The sequence below is a fragment of the Acartia tonsa genome, chromosome 7 (genome assembly GCF_053477335.1).
Source record: "Acartia tonsa isolate MP-2025a chromosome 7, ASM5347733v1, whole genome shotgun sequence".
In the NCBI taxonomy this organism is placed as follows: Eukaryota; Metazoa; Arthropoda; class Copepoda; order Calanoida; family Acartiidae; genus Acartia; species Acartia tonsa.
In genome coordinates this window covers 25,297,828-25,314,994 of record NC_137266.1, presented here as the reverse complement: position 1 = coordinate 25,314,994, position 17,167 = coordinate 25,297,828, and the positions used below count along the sequence as shown (strand labels likewise).

The following is a 17,167-nucleotide window of genomic DNA, read 5'->3' as shown; positions in this document are numbered from 1 at the left end:
TTACCCTGAAAATAGGCAAAAAAAACGGCTAGACGGATGAGCCATCAGCCGTTACTTCTCCAACATTTTGTTCGATTTAGGGAAAATAGACCTACCAAGGATTACTCATGCAAAAGTTCAGATCGAAATTCGAATTCTAAGTGCCATTTGCTCACTGATTACGAGATGGTTGCATTAAAAAAAATCTTTACTATGAACAATAAGACAATATTTTAAAAAGTTAATATCTTTAAAATTATTGGCAATATCCGTAATTTTTAAAATTATATAATAATTCAATTAGAAATCCAGAGGCTATGAGTTTGGGTAGTATAAATTATTTTGATGGTCAATTGGTCTCTTAGAAATCTAAGGTTAGGTCAATGTTTAGGGTTTTTGTGCCGCAAGAGGGCTAGGGGAGTGGCTAAGGTATTACTTGTTACTTTTACTATAGTTAATGCATTTAATCTCTAAAAAATATCTCTAATTTTACTATAGGTACTATGTTGAAAATGAAATTTTGTGAGTTTGACATAATCAAAGCATGTGACGATTTTTTTTAGAACTTCCAGTTATCGTTAACTTGAAGATAAATTTTTTTGTCTGTAGTTCTTTTCAATAAGGAATACACCTAAGTAGTGAATATTATATATCAATATACTCTTGTTTTTTAGGTCTTTAAACTCACACCTTTATGGAATTTGGCAAAAGCTACTATTCCCTTTATAATGACACACAAGGAGTGCACTAGAAAGCTTAGTAAATAATCAATTTAATGTAATTTGAAATTGTGGTACCTACCTAGGTAATCATTTTTATAATAAATTAGTTAGTTATATTGTCTGTCTGTTAAGATCTTGCAAATTATTGAAACAATTGAGTTCTCCATTTCAAGATCCTTAGTCTTTTTTTCTGGACCGTCTCCTTCCCTTGATTAAAGAGGCCATTGATACTAAGGACAAATCCACCAAAATTTAGAAAATGTAAATACTTTTATCAAAATTTTAGATATAATGAAATATTGTGTTCTTGTATACTATTAGATAATATATATCCGAAAATCCTGTTGGTAGATAAAAAGTTATCCTAGAATTTTATTTAGAAAATGCTTGAAAACAGTGAATGGTATTTAAAGGTAAAACATTCTAATTAAACAAGAACAAAAGCACCCATATGTATATGCTCTGCAGCAATAATAAGCTAACAACATTATTCATGTATTTGGATTGTTACCTATTCAAAGAAAAAGACAACAAACATATTTTTTTAAAAACTTTGCCGTAAAGTAAGATGGATGAAAAGAAAATGCAAAATTTCGCAGTTTGCTTGGGTTGAGTCTGTCTTAGCCAGTCACAAACATCTTTATTTAGGGTTAAAGAGAACCAACTAATCACTTAATATTTTGTAGTGTCTTGCCCGCAACAACACGATGCAAACAACGTCATTTTATTTTTTCCCCTGAATAAATAAACCTGGCGCATTTTTCAGTTTTCCGTCGCAAAACAAGTCCAAAACGCGATGGATTTAAAACACATATGGCAAAAGACCATATCGAGAAAAATGATAAAAAAAAACATTGTATGAGGTCAAATGCATCGTTTTTTTACATAGGGGAAAATACTAGTATTGCGTCGTATGAATGCGTCGTTTCTTTATTTTCCATGCAGATTTATGATCAGCTGGAACTCGTATTGAGTTTGACCGCTGGATCCTGTATTTTCTTTGCTATCATCATAAAGTAGATTAACTAATGCATAGATAGCTTTATTGTAGTTTCCTGCAACCTCAGAACAGTCTATAAGAGAACTATTAATGCAGTACAACACTCAAAGGGACCTAGGTGAGAACGGAGTTTCTACTCTATAATTCATTTTGTCTGTACAATAAACATAATACTTAGGGATGGCAATCCATCAAATTTTTGGACCTGATTCGGATTCTGATTCTTACAAGAATCCGTCAAAAAAATGGTGGATTCCCGCGGATTCCAGAATCTTATTTTTGGCGGATTCCGAATTCGGATTCTAGATTCTAGCAATATTTTAAAAGGCTTTAAAAATCGAACCATATTTAAAAAGGTTATATATATAATGATGATAATCTTCAAAAAGGGGGAGTTGAAAGAAAAAATTGAAGACGCTAATTTTAGCCTACCAATTAAGAATCCAAATCCAATATTAAGAAACGGATTCCAAAATTGGGCGGATTCCAGATTCGGATTGCCAACCCTAGTAATACTATTTGATTTTGCAGGCTGTTGTATGAGGCAGACTTTCGGAATATCTTGAGCTTGTAACTTTAGCTTATCCTGACATAAACTTCTATTTACATGCATGCCATATGAGATTTGGTTCTGATATTTACAAGAAGATTCACCTGACTGACAACCCACTCTTTAACTCATTTTATCATATTTTAAACACAACTGGGGAGAAATTAGACAAATAATCATATAATTAATTTGTCATTCTGAATCAGACAGTTATGGATGTTTGTAATTAAATTAAATCTATTTCTGTATCTTTTATCTTATGGATATTGTTTAAATCCTTGTTAATTTTCATTGCAATTTTAATTACTTTTAGATCCAAATTGTTGGCATCTATCTACCGCTGTCAACTTTGTAGGATCTGTGTTAAATATTTTTATAGTAAGTTTCTTTTAAGGTTAGGCCGAATATCCGGCCATTTTCAAAATCCGGCCGGATACTGGATATTAAAACTATCTGGCGGGATATCCGGAATAAAAAAAAATTTTGCTTCTTCAAAATCCGGTTATTTGGTAATTTACCAGATATACTGCATTATAAATTAGCTGGATATCCGGCCAAATAAGTATCCAGTCCAACCCTAATTTTAATATTCTTTTTTTTAGAAGCATGGCTACTCTATAGGTGTAAATGTTGGTAGGGCTGTACATTAATAACAATAACATCAAAAAGTTTATGCCTTAAAAGAAATATATTTACTGTAGCCCTGATTTTTTCCCATCCTTGTTGGACTTGGGGAAAGGGTTAGTTGAGGCGCGCTTACTTATGATTTTACGGCACAGTAGAAAACAAAGATTATTTGGCTGTTTTATTTATTTATTTTTATTTATTTATTTATTTTGTCAGTTCAATACACAAAATGAGAAATAAAATATGCAGGAAACATAATTTACTTCTAATAGTATTATCTCCGTATTGCCAGGGATCCTAAAACAATGGCCAATAAATTGCTGTGCGTACATCCCCAGTGATGATACGCAAAATTACCCCTTCTGTAGATTAAAATTAGTGCTTGAAACGTTTAACCACTCAACCTAATGAATCAACCAATCAAAATTCAATATAGTCCCCAAAGTTGTTAAGCCAACGCATAAAAAAACGTTATCATAAAACTTTAGAGACTATTTCAATAAACAGCCCATTGTCCCCTCTCTCTCTCTCTCTCTCTCTGCCTTATTGAAGAAAAGCTATTTATTTTCAGTTGTATTCTTTCTACATGGACAGAAGCAGTTATCATTCAGCAATAAATGTATTCACATGGCTAGAAGTGATACACAGGTACAACTTTGGATCATGGAAAGAAAACGAGGTAGCGGGTTTTGTAGCATTTTCACAGTAGCTTTTCTCCTATTTCTAGCCCCTGAGGGAGGCTCTAGTCTGAGAAAATATTAAAATGAACATGTTATGTAGTAGAGGTAAACAAAGTAACCAAAAAGTACTGTGAAAATATGACGAAACCCGCTAATTCGTTTTCTTTCGATGATCCAGAACTTTTATAAATAGTCACAAGTAAACAAGCTTTAAAAATCTGACACATCTACCCTCCCCCTTTGATTTCCTATATTGTTACTTTTGCACAGAAAGCAATTGGTGATTATTTATTATTGTATGGATCTTACATTATCATGTATTCTAATAGAGTGAAACTTGTAGCTGGCTAAAATAATGATCCCCCATCCGCTCCCATACTACTGGATGAACCAACTGACCAATAAGTGATGTCAATGTTAGCATGTTAGAGTTTTTATTGTTATATAGAGTGTATTAAAAATCATGTTGAATTATTCTTTTATGAAGGACCTATTACTGTGCAGTTACAGCCCCCTGGCGAAATTTTATGTTCTTTGAAGGATTATCTTCAGGTTATTAAATAATTATTATTTTAGCACAGCTACTCTACAACTAGAATATTACTGTATGCCCGTCAGACAATTTGAAACCCACATAGAGACATGGGACTGTAAAAAACAAAAAAATACCATAGAGACAACTTAACATTTTCTAATCAGTCCTGAAGATACGTTGTTTGATTTACGTAAAAACATTGTCTAAAAGATATGTACACTTAATATCTTGAATTATAGTAGCGAAGCTACTCAATAATAAGAGAAAATGTGATTTTCTTGGATACTTCTCATGATAGACGGCTGAAATGTTTATGTGAAAATTATGTATACCAATTAAAATCTATTATATTATTTACTTGGTCCGTCTGTCTTTCATTCATGGCACAAAAACATAAGAATTAAAACATAAAATACATTTTAAAGATTTCGTAATTTTGTTCTTGACACTATAAACATCTTCTCTTTAAATCACTTTTTCCGTATTTCCATCCATGATTTTTTTGTACTCTGCTACTTTTAAATGTTGTCATATTTTTAGTAGCGAAGCTACTCTATAACTCACTTTGTATGTCCGTCAGTCCGTAACGCTATGGGGGAAAAGTGATTTTCTCGGCTTCTATTCAAGATAGACAGCTGAAATTTTATGTGCTGATTCCTAAGACATATGCCCATCTAATCTATACATTGTTTTGTCCATCTGTCTGTTACTTGGGGTGCTAGATGGATTCCTAGATTTTCAAAGTGTGAAACTTTCAGAGATTAATTTATTTTGCATTCAAAATAATTTGACTAAGTTTTGTTGAGATTTGTTTATTAATTGGGGTGCTAGATCGATTACTAGATTTTTAGGTTTTCGTGATTTTCTCTATTCCTATTCAGGATTGACGGCTAAAATTATCAGGGATTGAATATGCTTATTTAATACTTATATTTGCGGGAACTTTTGTTTAATGAAATCTTCCAATTTATAACATTTACAAAACAGCCTGCTTTAATTCATCAAGATCCATATGACAGATCTATATAGGAAATAAATGTCTATATATGAGCTCAAGTTTTCCAAGCGATAAATGTTTAAAACTCATAGTGCTCCAATAATGCTTCGCTACTTATGGATGTTGTCATCCTTGTTTCTCTATACTTAAATGTTATGCAGGTCTAGGTGATAGCAAAACCAAATCTGAAATTGAAAGTCATTGTTCACTTTTGACTGCTTGTATGATCTATGGAAATGTAAGTACTTATCAAGATTATTTCTTATAGGAAAGTTTTAAAATTGGTTAAAAATGTAAAATAAAACTATACTATTTATTTAGTTAAAAATTCTTTTAGATGGCTTTGATTATATATATTTCATTGACAGCTCTAACAAGATATCTACTCGTCAGGTATCCTTATATTAAAGTAACAGGATCTGTGTCTGTCTGTCTGTACCAAAGGATCTCGCTAATCGCTGAACCTATATGGTTCTCCTCTACAGTGTAGCTTATGATGGGTATTAGGAATATTTATGACTCCTAAGATTAACCCTTGAAAAAAAAGTAGGGGGTCAACTTCCTCTCCCTCCCAAGTACCCCTAGAGGCCTCTAGGGGCGTAGATGCTAGTTATAATATAAAAAAAGGGTAAAATGTCTGTCTCTTTGCATATGTACTCTTTGAAGCTATGATACAGCCGCTTATTGTAAAAATCAAGTGGTAAATTTTGATATTTTTTAGTTTTATGTATATTTGCGTTTTTCAGTGGTACAATGGAGATGACCTTTCATCGATTTCTTAATGCTCCTGCTTCACTAATAAAGTGAGTAAATATATCAAACTGGGATTACAATAATCAATAAGTAGTGTAGTATAAAAAATATATCTAAAATATTTAGTAAAATATAAAATAAATTTTACGTGGGGAATTTCAAAATCCTAGTTCATATAGAAATCATATTCAATAATTTATATAACATACGGAAATCTATCTTTTGATGTATCAATTTCCCCTGTAAAAATAAAGCACTACAGATAGACAGACAAACTAGTTCAATTAGTGGACGCGCATGGATCATATGAATCTTCACACAAAAATTCATATACAAGTATATTTTCAAAAGATGCCAAGAGAATCACGTTTCCCCTAAGCTGTACAGACTAAAGGTAGAACAAAGTGAGTTATAGAGTAGCTTTGTTACCATGATTATAGGAATAAAGATTATTTAAAGGAAGCCTGCAGGAAATACACTTCTTCAGCTGCTGAAAGACGGGAACTATGGGACCCAATACCCTAAACTTGGAAAAAAAATTAAAGATTTTCAAATCCTTAAAATGCCTTTAATATCATTGTTATTGAAGCTTAGGGCATTGGAATTAATTTTGGCAGTTTTTCGGCAATTAAAGTGGTGTATTTCCTGCAGGCTTCCTTTAATAATCCTTTGGTCAATATTGCAGACACATTTTAATTTAGGATTGTTGCTGCCGTAGAACTATTTCTAGGTGCCATGTTTGTAGAATGTCTGTTCAATGATAGCCCTACAAATTCCTTTGGAATTATGAAAAATGGTAACATGTTTACGAGAAGCTATCACTGTTGCGCGGTCAGATGAAAAAGTTTATTTTAGTGTTAGGCAAAAATGACTTTGCAATTGTAACAGTAAGTAGGTCTAATAGCACCCTTTGCTAATTTTAAAATCCAACTAAATATAATTTTTGAGAAAATTAGGTTTGAAAATTATAAGTTCAATTTTCCCCTAGGAGTTACTAAACAATCATGACAAGAAATGCAAAGATTATTGATATAAAATTTTGAACAAGTTTGCTTTTATAAGGTTCTTCATAAAACCACTCCTGAAGGGAGTTAATCAATGGCCATTTTTATCAGTTGCTTTGCTAAGGTCACGGAAATTCAGCTTTAAATAAATCTTATATAGAGTGATTTTATGAAAGACTTCATAAAAGCAAAGTTGTAAAGAATGAAAAGTATGAATATTTGCTTTTCTGGTCATGATTGTACGGTAACTCCTAGGGGATGGAAATTGAACTTTAAATTTTCAAATCTAATTTTCTCAAAAATTAGATTTATTTGGATTTTAAAATTAGCAAAGGGTGTTATTAGACCTACTTACTATTACAATTGCAAAGTCATTTTTGCTTAACACTAAAATAAACTTTTTTCATCTGACCCGCGATTTTGACGTAACACATAGCACATCCGCTAGTTGTCGGGGTGATGAAAATTTTGGCCCAATATTGGGTCATAACTAAAGATGTTAAGAAAGGGGGGGGGGGGAAATGTGGTGACTCGTGCCACGACATACCAGCAATTTTATTTTGGGTGCTACTCCCTTAGTTTTAGAGATAATTGGGTGAAATCTTTTGGGCTGGGTCACTAATTACCCCAAGTTTTGGTATCTTTCAAAAAAAACGGCGGCGGGTCCGCCGCTCCCGCCGTTCGCCGCCATTTTTCGCCGCCGCCAAAAAAAAAATTTTTTATTGCATTTTTCGCCGAATTAGGCAATTTGGAATCATTTGAGACCATGTTATTTTTTTCAAAAATTTTTCCCCTTATAACCAACCCTGCGGGGGGACTTGGTCATTTTTTTCAAATTCTCGTTTATCAAGGTATATCTTAATTTCAGTGCCTCTCCTAAGCTTTTAAAGATATTGAGACAAAACCTTTTGAGGTAGATCAGTAAAAAAATATTTGAATAAAAAATGGCGGCGGTACCGCCACTCCCGCCGTCCACCGCCATTTTCTGCCACCGCCGCCAAAAATTTTTTATTGCATTTCTCGCCGAATTAGGCCATTTGGAATAATTTGAGACTGTGTTATTTTTTTCAAAAATTTTTCCCCTTACAAGCAACCCTGTGGGGGGCGAAAATGGCGGTGGACGGCGGGAGCAGTGGTACCGCCGCCATTTTTTATTCAACTTTTTTTTTGCTGATCTTTATCAAGGTATATCTTAAATTCAGTGCCTCTCCTAAGCTTTTAAAGATATTGAAACAAAATCTTTTGAGGTAGGTCAGTAAAAAATATTTGAATAAAAAATGGCGGCGGTACCGCCTCTCCCGCCGTCTACCGCCATTTTCCGCCGCCAAAAAATTTTTTATTGCATTTCTCGCCGAATTAGGCAATTTGGAATCATTTGAGACCATATTATTTTTTTCAAAAATTTTTCCCCTTTCAAGTCGTCCTGTGGGCGGCGAAAATGGCGGTGGACGGCGGGAGCGGTGGTACCGCCGCCATTTTTTATTCAACTTTTTTTTGCTGATCTACCTCAAAAGATTTTGTTTCAATATCTTTAAAAGCACAGGAGAAGCACTGAATTTAAGATATATCTTGATAAACGAGAATTTGAAAAAAAATGACTTAAGTCCCCCCACAGGGTTGCTTGTAAGGGGAAAAATTTTTGAAAAAATAACATGGTCTCAAATGATTCCAAATTGCCTAATTCGGCGAGAAATGCAATAACTTGAAAGTCCCCCCGCAGGGTTGGTTATAAGGGGAAAAATTTTTGAAAAAAATAACATGGTCTCAAATGATTCCAAATTGCCTAATTCGGCGAGAAATGCAATAAAAATTTTTTTTTTGGCGGCGGCGAAAAATGGCGGCGAACGGCGGGAGCGGCGGACCCGCCGCCGTTTTTTTTTGAAAGATACCAAAACTTGGGGTAATTAGTGACCCAGCCCAAAAGATTTCACCCAATTATCTCTAAAACTAAGGGAGTAGCACCCAAAATAAAATTGCTGGTATGTCGTGGCACGCAGGGAGTAAGGGAGGGGACAATGGGCAATTAATTCAATATAAGAGTTATCAAAGAAAGGGCATGAAATCCAGTTTAATCCAATAAATTTGTAGGAAATTATAAAGGGATTATTAATTGAATAATAGATTTCCATAGCGTCATGTAAAGTGAAATCACAACTTGTTTTTGATGAAATATATTGAGGTTTTTTGGTGTGATTTTTTTATTAAAAGATTATTGGACGGGGCCAGCTCATAGCAAGAATATGACTGCCCCTTTTTATTCTGTTTATTTACCTTGCCCCTTTCCCCCACCTCCCTTCTCCCTGTCTGCTACATTCCAAACTAACACAACGAGTGTTTATTTCCCTTCCCCCCACTTCCCCTATCCCGTCTCCCCGTCTGCAATATTCAAAACATACATAACGAGTAGCGGCATTCTATGCGCAAGTCCCCAAACTCAGTCAGAAACTGCTAAATTCTTGCACATTCCCTTTAAGCCAGTCCCCAAAGTCTGAGACTCCTAAAAATTGAATATTCGATCCATTGTCCCCTCCCTTACTCCCTGCGTGGCACGAGTCACCACATTTCCCCCCCCCCCCTTTTCCTATTCCACTGCTGCTATGTCAGATGCGCAAATTAAATAGTTAAAGTAGGGAGCATGCCTTGGCCTCAAACTCAGCGTGACCCATGCACAGTTGAGACTTTCAGACAAATGTCGTGAAATCAAAGAGTTGGTTGACTGAAGTTATATTAAATAATCATGCACATTATTAATCAAGATTTGGTTCATAAATACACCAAAAATAAGATCTAGTGGTTAATTCCTTCCTCTTTTAGCTAACCAAGACTTAAGTGGCTGCCTAATTCTTATTTTAATATCTTTGTTATGCTACTTTTGATATTACAATAGAATGTCTTAATTTCTAAGGAAAAACTTCCCTAGGTAATATAGTTTGTTTAGCTTGTATGAGTGCATGGAACGTTAATGAGAAAACTTATGTCAAACAGAATTTTAGCTTCAATGAAATTTGGAACTACAACATTCCCTTAATGTAAGTTATAATAGTATTTTTTTCAGTATCAAAATTAAGTATTTATTTGTCTCATGGGTGCATTCCCACAAAGTGCTAGTCAAGCACTGGAATCCTACGCACGTATTTTTTTTAATAGGTTGAAAAAAAGGGGGGGGGGTCCTAAGCCTAACCTTGAGCGGCTATCCAGTACCCAATATAACCAAACCTTAAGTAACAAACAAATGAGAAACTATGTATATGTGGTAGTCCGACAGATTGTCGCTTCCCAGAGAAGCTTTGCTACCAGCCAATTGTAGATAATGTTATCAGGTGTTCTAATCTCCTCACTAAGATTCCTCAGCCGAACATCCATTGTTTTCATCGGCGGATTAACGCGGTCACCTTGCCATCAGATAACAGGGGGAAGGGGTTTCCCCTCCCCCCTTTTCCAGCAGAGCTACCTACCCTTTCTCTGGTGACACCAGCCTTACCCCCTCAGCTGACCTACCCTTCTCTCCCTCACTGGACAGTGCTTCCCCATCATCTCCATCCCCTTTTGATTTGCCTACCCAATATCTATAATTTTGTGTATATAAACTATGATTCTGTACTATAATTTTAGTTCTGAATAAACCTTCAATCTGTAACCACTTGAAGTATCTTGTTGGATAGAATCACTAGGCTAGGGGCTCATTCGCCGGACTTCGCCAAATAGGGGCTCAAAACGCTTCACCCCTATTATATATATACCCCTTTGATTTTCAATTTATTTTAAAAATAGGGCGGGGGGGAATCCAACACCGAACTTTGAGGGAAAATGCTGTCTCATGATTAATGTATCTGTAAATTAATCCAATTGAACTTTTTAATTTACAGACAACGGTCGCAAAATCAAAAGATTGCTAGTTTATATTAAAAAATCTAGCTCTGAAAGTTCCAGTTAATATTTTTATACTTTTTTTAGGATTTTCTTTCTGGTCTGTCATTCTACAACTATTATTTGTTATATTCAGTAATCTTTAATTATAAAATTGAAAAAAATTAATTTTACAAACAAATTAAAATCTAACTTTTTAATATTTTTGATAAATAGGTTGTTCGTCTTTTTAAAAAAGAAAACTGAAGAGAACAAATCATTAAAGGGTGTTTAAAAAAAAACCAATCGCTTCACTCTTTTCAATATAAATCCTACAGTTTTGGTCAAAAACTAACAAAAAATGACCCAAATCATGTCCAAGCAATGACAATGAGAAAGCACTATTGAATTTTAATTTCTACTTACATCTCCTGAGCACTACAGATCGAGTCCTAGCCCTTGTGAAAATTTATCCTTACATGGAGATTAGAATGAAACAAATCGTCTTAAGTACTTAAAATCTTGTAGATAGACCCCATAATGTTTAGAATCTTTGATGGAGCATGAAAAGACCTTTCTATAGACACCTTAACCAGGTTTCTAACTCAATCCTAGCCAATTTGGCATAAAAAAGACAGACCCATCAAACATTTAGACATGACAAGTCTCTCTAGTTCTTGATGTTTAACAGATCTTTCTTTTTGATGTCAAAATGGCTCAGATTGTGTTAGAAACCTGATTAAGGTGTCTATAGAAAGATATTTACATGTCCCATCAATAATTCTAATCATTATGGGTTCTATTTACAAGATTTTAAGTACTTAAGACAGTTTGTTCTTTTTTTAAATACAGAGCAGTCATGTCTCAATGTTTGATTGGTCTGTCTTTTTGATGCCAAATTGGCAAGGATTGAGTCAGAAATCTGGCTAAGGCGTCTATAGAAAGGTCTTTATATTCCCCATCAAAAACTCAAAACATTATGGGGTCTATCTACAAGATTTCAAGTACTTTAGACAGTTTATTCTTTTTAAAAAAAGCCAAAACTGTCTTAATTTGTAATAAAATATGCACTCTCCACGTAGGGAAAAATTTCCACAAGGGCTAAAACTCGAGCTGTAGTGCTTAGGAGAGGTGAGTAGAAATCAAAATTCAATAGTGTTTTCTCATTGTCATTGCATGGACATGATTTGGGTCATTTTTTGTTAGTTTTTGACCAAAACTGTAGGATTTATATTGAAAAGAGTGAAGCGATTGTTTTTTTTTTAAACACCCTTTAAAAGGTAATTAAATCATTTTATTTTCATACAAATCTTGGCAACCACAGGCAAGGACGTCCAAGCTTTTTTTTTGACGTGGGAATCTAATGTACATATATTTCAAACTTTTTAGGGGGTAAAATAAGGGGTTTCAAAGTGTAACCACCCATTTACCTCCTTGGACGTCTATGACCATAGATTTAGGTTTTATAAAACCGCAGACGTAATCAAAGGCCGCAGCCGATCAGTAGCCATCTAGGTTTTAAATTCTACCCCAGCCGCCAAGATTTTCGTCCAATCTTAATTAATTTGAGGGTCTTGGATAATTATTATGCACTTTTTATAGGACTTGATCGAGAACGGAAAAGAAAGCGAAATTTGCTGCCAGCTACTTTAGGTTATACAAATATTTCTTTTTTTCAAGTATCAGTACAAAATTACATTTAGATCAGCAATATAATTTGGACTCTGTTAATATGAACTATACAACCAAGATAAGGGGGGGGGAGGGTTTAATGCAACAAGGAGAGATAAAATATGCAGGAAACATAAGGGGGGGGGGGGGGTTGATGCAACCATCTCGTAATCAGTGATTAAATGGCACTTAGAATTCGAATTTCGATCTGAACTTTTACATTAGTAATCCTTGGTAGGTCTATTTTCCCTAAATCGAACAAAAAGTTGGAAAAGAGCGGCTAACGGCTGGCGGCTCATCCGTTTAGCCATTTGTTGGGTATTTTCAAGCGAAATTCATCACGAAACCTCTCTCCACATAATGCTCTTTTCCGATCCAAAACGTTTTCAAACGGTTCTAGCCGGTAGTTGCTGGTTCTAGAAATCTAAAAAAAAAATTTTTGTATCATTTCACATGATTTAAAGCAAAAATATGTTTCAAAAAGTTGATTTCTACGTAATTTATGACAGATTTGCTCTATAAATAGCCAAAAACGGCTAAACGGCTGAGCCGTTAGCCGTTACTTTTTCAACTTTTTTTTCGATTTAGGGAAAAAAAACCTACCAAGGGTTACTCATGCAAAATTTCAGATCAAAATTCGAATTTTAAGTGCCATTTTTACATTGATTACGAGATGGTTGCATTAACCCCCCCCCCCCTTATCCTTCCAAAACTTTATATTAAAATAAATCAATCTATCGAAATTATTACCTAGTAACTAATTAGTGTCTGAAATGTACTCTCATATTGTTTCAGGAATCATACATTTGATTGTCATACTTATTGTTTGCTGTATCTACTTCTTATTAATCTATATAACACGACTCCCAGCAGGTTTTTAATATGCTATGTTTAAATAAATTATATGGTGATTTCCATGATAAAAAAAAACCTAGCTGATCACAGGAACCATTACCCCCCCCCCTTTTTGTTTTCTTTGAAATAAATTGATAATAGGACGAAGCCCAATCTGTCCCACTTTTGAGCAAGACGATTCCCTTTTCTCCCATCTCTTTTGAAGAGATTTTCTTTCCCCCCCCCCCCTTCCCTTTTTCTTTTCCCTTTATATGACGTCATATAGGAATCATCTTGCTCAAAAGTGGGACAGATTGGGCTTCGTCTATAATACGGGCCAGGGTAGTTCTTAGTAAGTTTTAGGTCAGGTTTATTAGATATAGGGTAGCCCCCCGCAAGATTAAGCAAGTATAGGTATAGGCCCCAGTAGGGATTGGGTTTGAAGAAAAAAAAATACTATCCCCCTTTTTATTTCAGCTTTAATATAAATTCGTAACCACTCTATAATTTGTTATGTTGTCTTTTGTTATATTTTAGTTTTGCAGAGTTTCTGTACGACCATAATGATGGACGTTATAATGAGCATTGTTAGTCCTTCTGTCATTATTTACTCATCAGATCAAATCAGGAATCAAATATAACTTTTTAAAGCGAAGCTTTTATATAATTAGGGTCCGTCTGTACGTAACGGATAGCTTTTTCGTTAATTTTGGCAAGTTAGAATTGTCCTATTGATTTCAAACTTTGCATGATGATTCCTGCAGAAGTTAGGTTTAGAAAGCGTAGCAACTCTATATCGTTACCAGAATGTTCGTAAGTCCATTTTAAGCACGTTCATTTTTAACTTTTTAACAACAATTTTTTATGTGATTTAATCATCCGATTGATCTGATTTTTGGATTACTGATTCCTATACAATAAGGTACAATATTACAAGCGAAGCATCTCTATAATCAAGTCCTAAAAAATGTCAATGTGTCCTTTAACAGAATTCTGTATTTAAAAAGTATTGCAACAAATATACGTATAATTTTGTCAAAACTTTAAGGTATATTTTTGTTTTGTAAATTCAGTTCTGACAATTTAGAAGAGTTAATGTTCTCTGTTATACCGCTTCAGAGCTTCGCTTTTATGGATGTTGTCATCCCTGTTTTAACGATGAGGGTCTGCATATTATTATTAATCCCTAATTTTCTGATTCTAATAGTTCATGTAAAAATTCAAACAAGGATGACAACATCAATAAGTAGCAAAGCATAAAAAGAATGCACAAACGGACAAGAGATAAAGAGCAGAAGTTTAGTTCAGAGAGATAGTATGGAGAGACTCAAAGAAAATCACGAAACCTTTAAATAAGGTTTTTTTGAAGGAAGACCGACAAACAATGTATAATACCTATTCTTGATACGAATATGTCATAAAAATCTTTTCTGAAAATTTTAGCTTTCTTTCTTTAATAGCAGCCAAGAAAACTACGTTTCCCCACTGATGGCTTCGCTACTAGAAATTAGATTCAAAATGGCTAGGATAAACCTAACTTTGACGTTATCCTCTTAGAATTTTTTTTTCAATTTTGAAAATTTGAGTACCCCCAAGCCCCCTCCCCCCCTACAGCGAACAACTATTTTAGGTTAGGATGTAGGCTAGGGAGCCGAGCGCTGCGGCTAGTCAGGCAAGGGGGCCGAGCGCTGCGGCTAGGCAGGCAAGGGGGCCGAGCGCTGCGGCTGGGCAGGCAAGGGGGTCGAATTTCTAAAAATTTTCTAAGAGGATATTACCGTAACTTTTATATCTAAATTCTATTTTGCACAGATTATTAAATCAGAAAAAATTTTCTGCACTAAAATAATGTTGACTAGGTATTAAAAAGTTATCTTTGATATGGTTGGTTAGGTTAAGAATGAAGAACATGATGAAAATTGTAGTGGCTACTCGTATCAACCCAACCTGGACACCACCAAACCCAACCTCTGTCAATGTCCACGATATTTGAAATATATATTTGTATTTTTTGTTGTATTAAGCGTAGCAACTTTACCATTACTATAGGCTACTTGGTTCACAAGAATGAGAAATATTTTATATTTATGTTTTCTAGACCTAAGTAAAGCAGGAAACAATATAGTATTAACTCTACATTAGAGACACAAGTGAAGAAAAATGAGAAATTTTTTTTATATTAATTTTTACATTAGAGACACAAGTGAAGAAAAATCAGTGAGAAAAATAAGAATAGTTATTTCTCGCATTGTATTATAAACAGCTTTCCGCGGATATACAATGTACAATTATAAGATTAAACCAGTTTTTTTAGCCCCGAGATGCCGAAGGCACGGGCTTAAAAAACTGGTTTTAATCTTATGATTGTACATTTTTATATTCGTAGAAAGCTGGATATATTACGATGCTAGACATAGTTTTTTCGTATGGATGAGAACCGGATTCGAATGAATACGAGAAAAAATTTTATATTAATTTTTCCTAGACCTAAGTAAAACAGACAATAATATAGTATTCACTCTACATTAGAGACACAATTGAAGTTAAAAAGTAGATTTTCTGTTAAGAATCATTTTCTAACAATATTTTTAACTAAATTCTATGAATTTGGCTAAGGGGTAGTTTAATACCTACTTAGAGTATTTGACAAAAGTTTAGGAATCTCCTAGATTCTTAATGTTCTTTTGATTTTAAAAATGCATATTTTTAACTATAACAATTGTTGAAACGCAGGGAGTAGTTGAAACGAGTATCAAACTATTGTACCCAATAAATAAAAATAATAATTCTAGCAAAAATATTTCTTGATTGTGCTGTTGGTTATACATATATATATGATAATAATATCGCTTATATTACACATAGCAATTCTAGAGCAAGAAACTTTAACTTTCAGCAATCAAAAAGGAAAACTTCAGTCCTATGTAATTTTGGGTCCAGAATCATAATCTGTTCAAACTAAAATCCTATGTCCTCCTTTTTGCAATAAAATCGCATTTAAATTGCAGCAAATATTCGCGATACCTTATTTTCATCTTATAAGAAACAATAATGCATTTTGCTAAAACAAAAATTAAAGTTAACCATTTTTAAATACTTTCATATCTTTATATTTGCAAAAAAATATTTTTTTGCAGAATAATGCCATTTTTGTCAGCGATATAAAAAGTCTCCTAAAAAACAGATTTTTAGAAAAAAAAGTAAATGTAAGGATTATAATATGTTTTTCTGAAGTCATTTAATAAATTTATACAGTAAAAACCAGAATTGTGCAACTTATTTGAATGAAAAGCCAAAAAACGTAAATTGCAAAAAAATTGCAACCCCTAAATCACATAGAAAAATAAACTTTTAACCAATATAAAGTAATATGTTTTAAAAAAACATTAAAAAATATTAATCTTTTATAAAATGAAGTTTGTTTGAAAAGTTCTAATCAAATAGAACAGGGCAAAAATTTTTTTTCAAAATGCAAACAAACACTTAACTTTGAATATTTCTATAGTTTTTCTAAAACTTAAAAATCAAATCGTACTCAAAATCAATGTTTTATTTGTTAAATCTTCTTGTGGCGAGATTTTTAAATGTTACTTTTTCATATGTATTGAGTAATCATAAAAAAAAGATAAAAAATTGCATTAAGCCGATTCAAATATATTAAATATTTCCTTATTAAGGCAGCAAAATAAAAAAAGGTGTAAAATAAAAATCATTTATTTTTATTTTTTAAGCTGTATAACTTTTTAAAAAATTTTAAAACATGATTTTTGCAAAAAATACATATTTTTTATTAAAAGGAAGTATTGTTTATCTAAACAGCTGTTATCATAGAATATATCGTTTTCTTATGTTGGGCTAAGAATAGTAATTTCAAGGGATCGACAGCCGCACACAAGCCTCAAATTCCGCAGGTGTGCAAAATAAAGATTTTAACCAGGAGAGTGGCTGTTAAGAAACATGTTTAGATATCCA

General features: G+C 33.4%; 1 protein-coding gene across 1 annotated transcript; it reads left to right on the top strand.

The window, feature by feature from the left end:
• Positions 1-1,015: 1,015 nt before the first annotated feature.
• On the top strand, positions 1,016-13,839 carry LOC145324471 (uncharacterized). Its single transcript, XM_080167057.1, has 15 exons — positions 1,016-1,114; positions 1,753-1,819; positions 2,565-2,629; positions 3,450-3,526; positions 4,046-4,110; positions 5,252-5,328; positions 5,428-5,483; positions 5,837-5,893; positions 6,545-6,639; positions 9,786-9,876; positions 10,802-10,849; positions 10,931-10,980; positions 12,296-12,346; positions 13,160-13,237; positions 13,736-13,839. Exons 1-15 carry the CDS (start codon positions 1,085-1,087, stop codon positions 13,837-13,839), a joined length of 1,011 nt encoding a protein of 336 aa, XP_080023183.1. The 5' UTR covers positions 1,016-1,084.
• The last annotated feature ends 3,328 nt before the right edge of the window (positions 13,840-17,167 follow it).

Excerpts from the sequence above, each read along its gene's own strand:
- LOC145324471 (XM_080167057.1), top strand. The coding sequence starts at position 1,085 with ATGCTTGAAAACAGTGAATGGTATTTAAAG. Across the intron at positions 5,484-5,836 it reads ACAAGATATCTACTCGTCAG|TGGTACAATGGAGATGACCT; the intron begins GTATCCTTATAT and ends TGCGTTTTTCAG. Across the intron at positions 5,894-6,544 it reads GCTCCTGCTTCACTAATAAA|GATTGTTGCTGCCGTAGAAC; the intron begins GTGAGTAAATAT and ends ATTTTAATTTAG.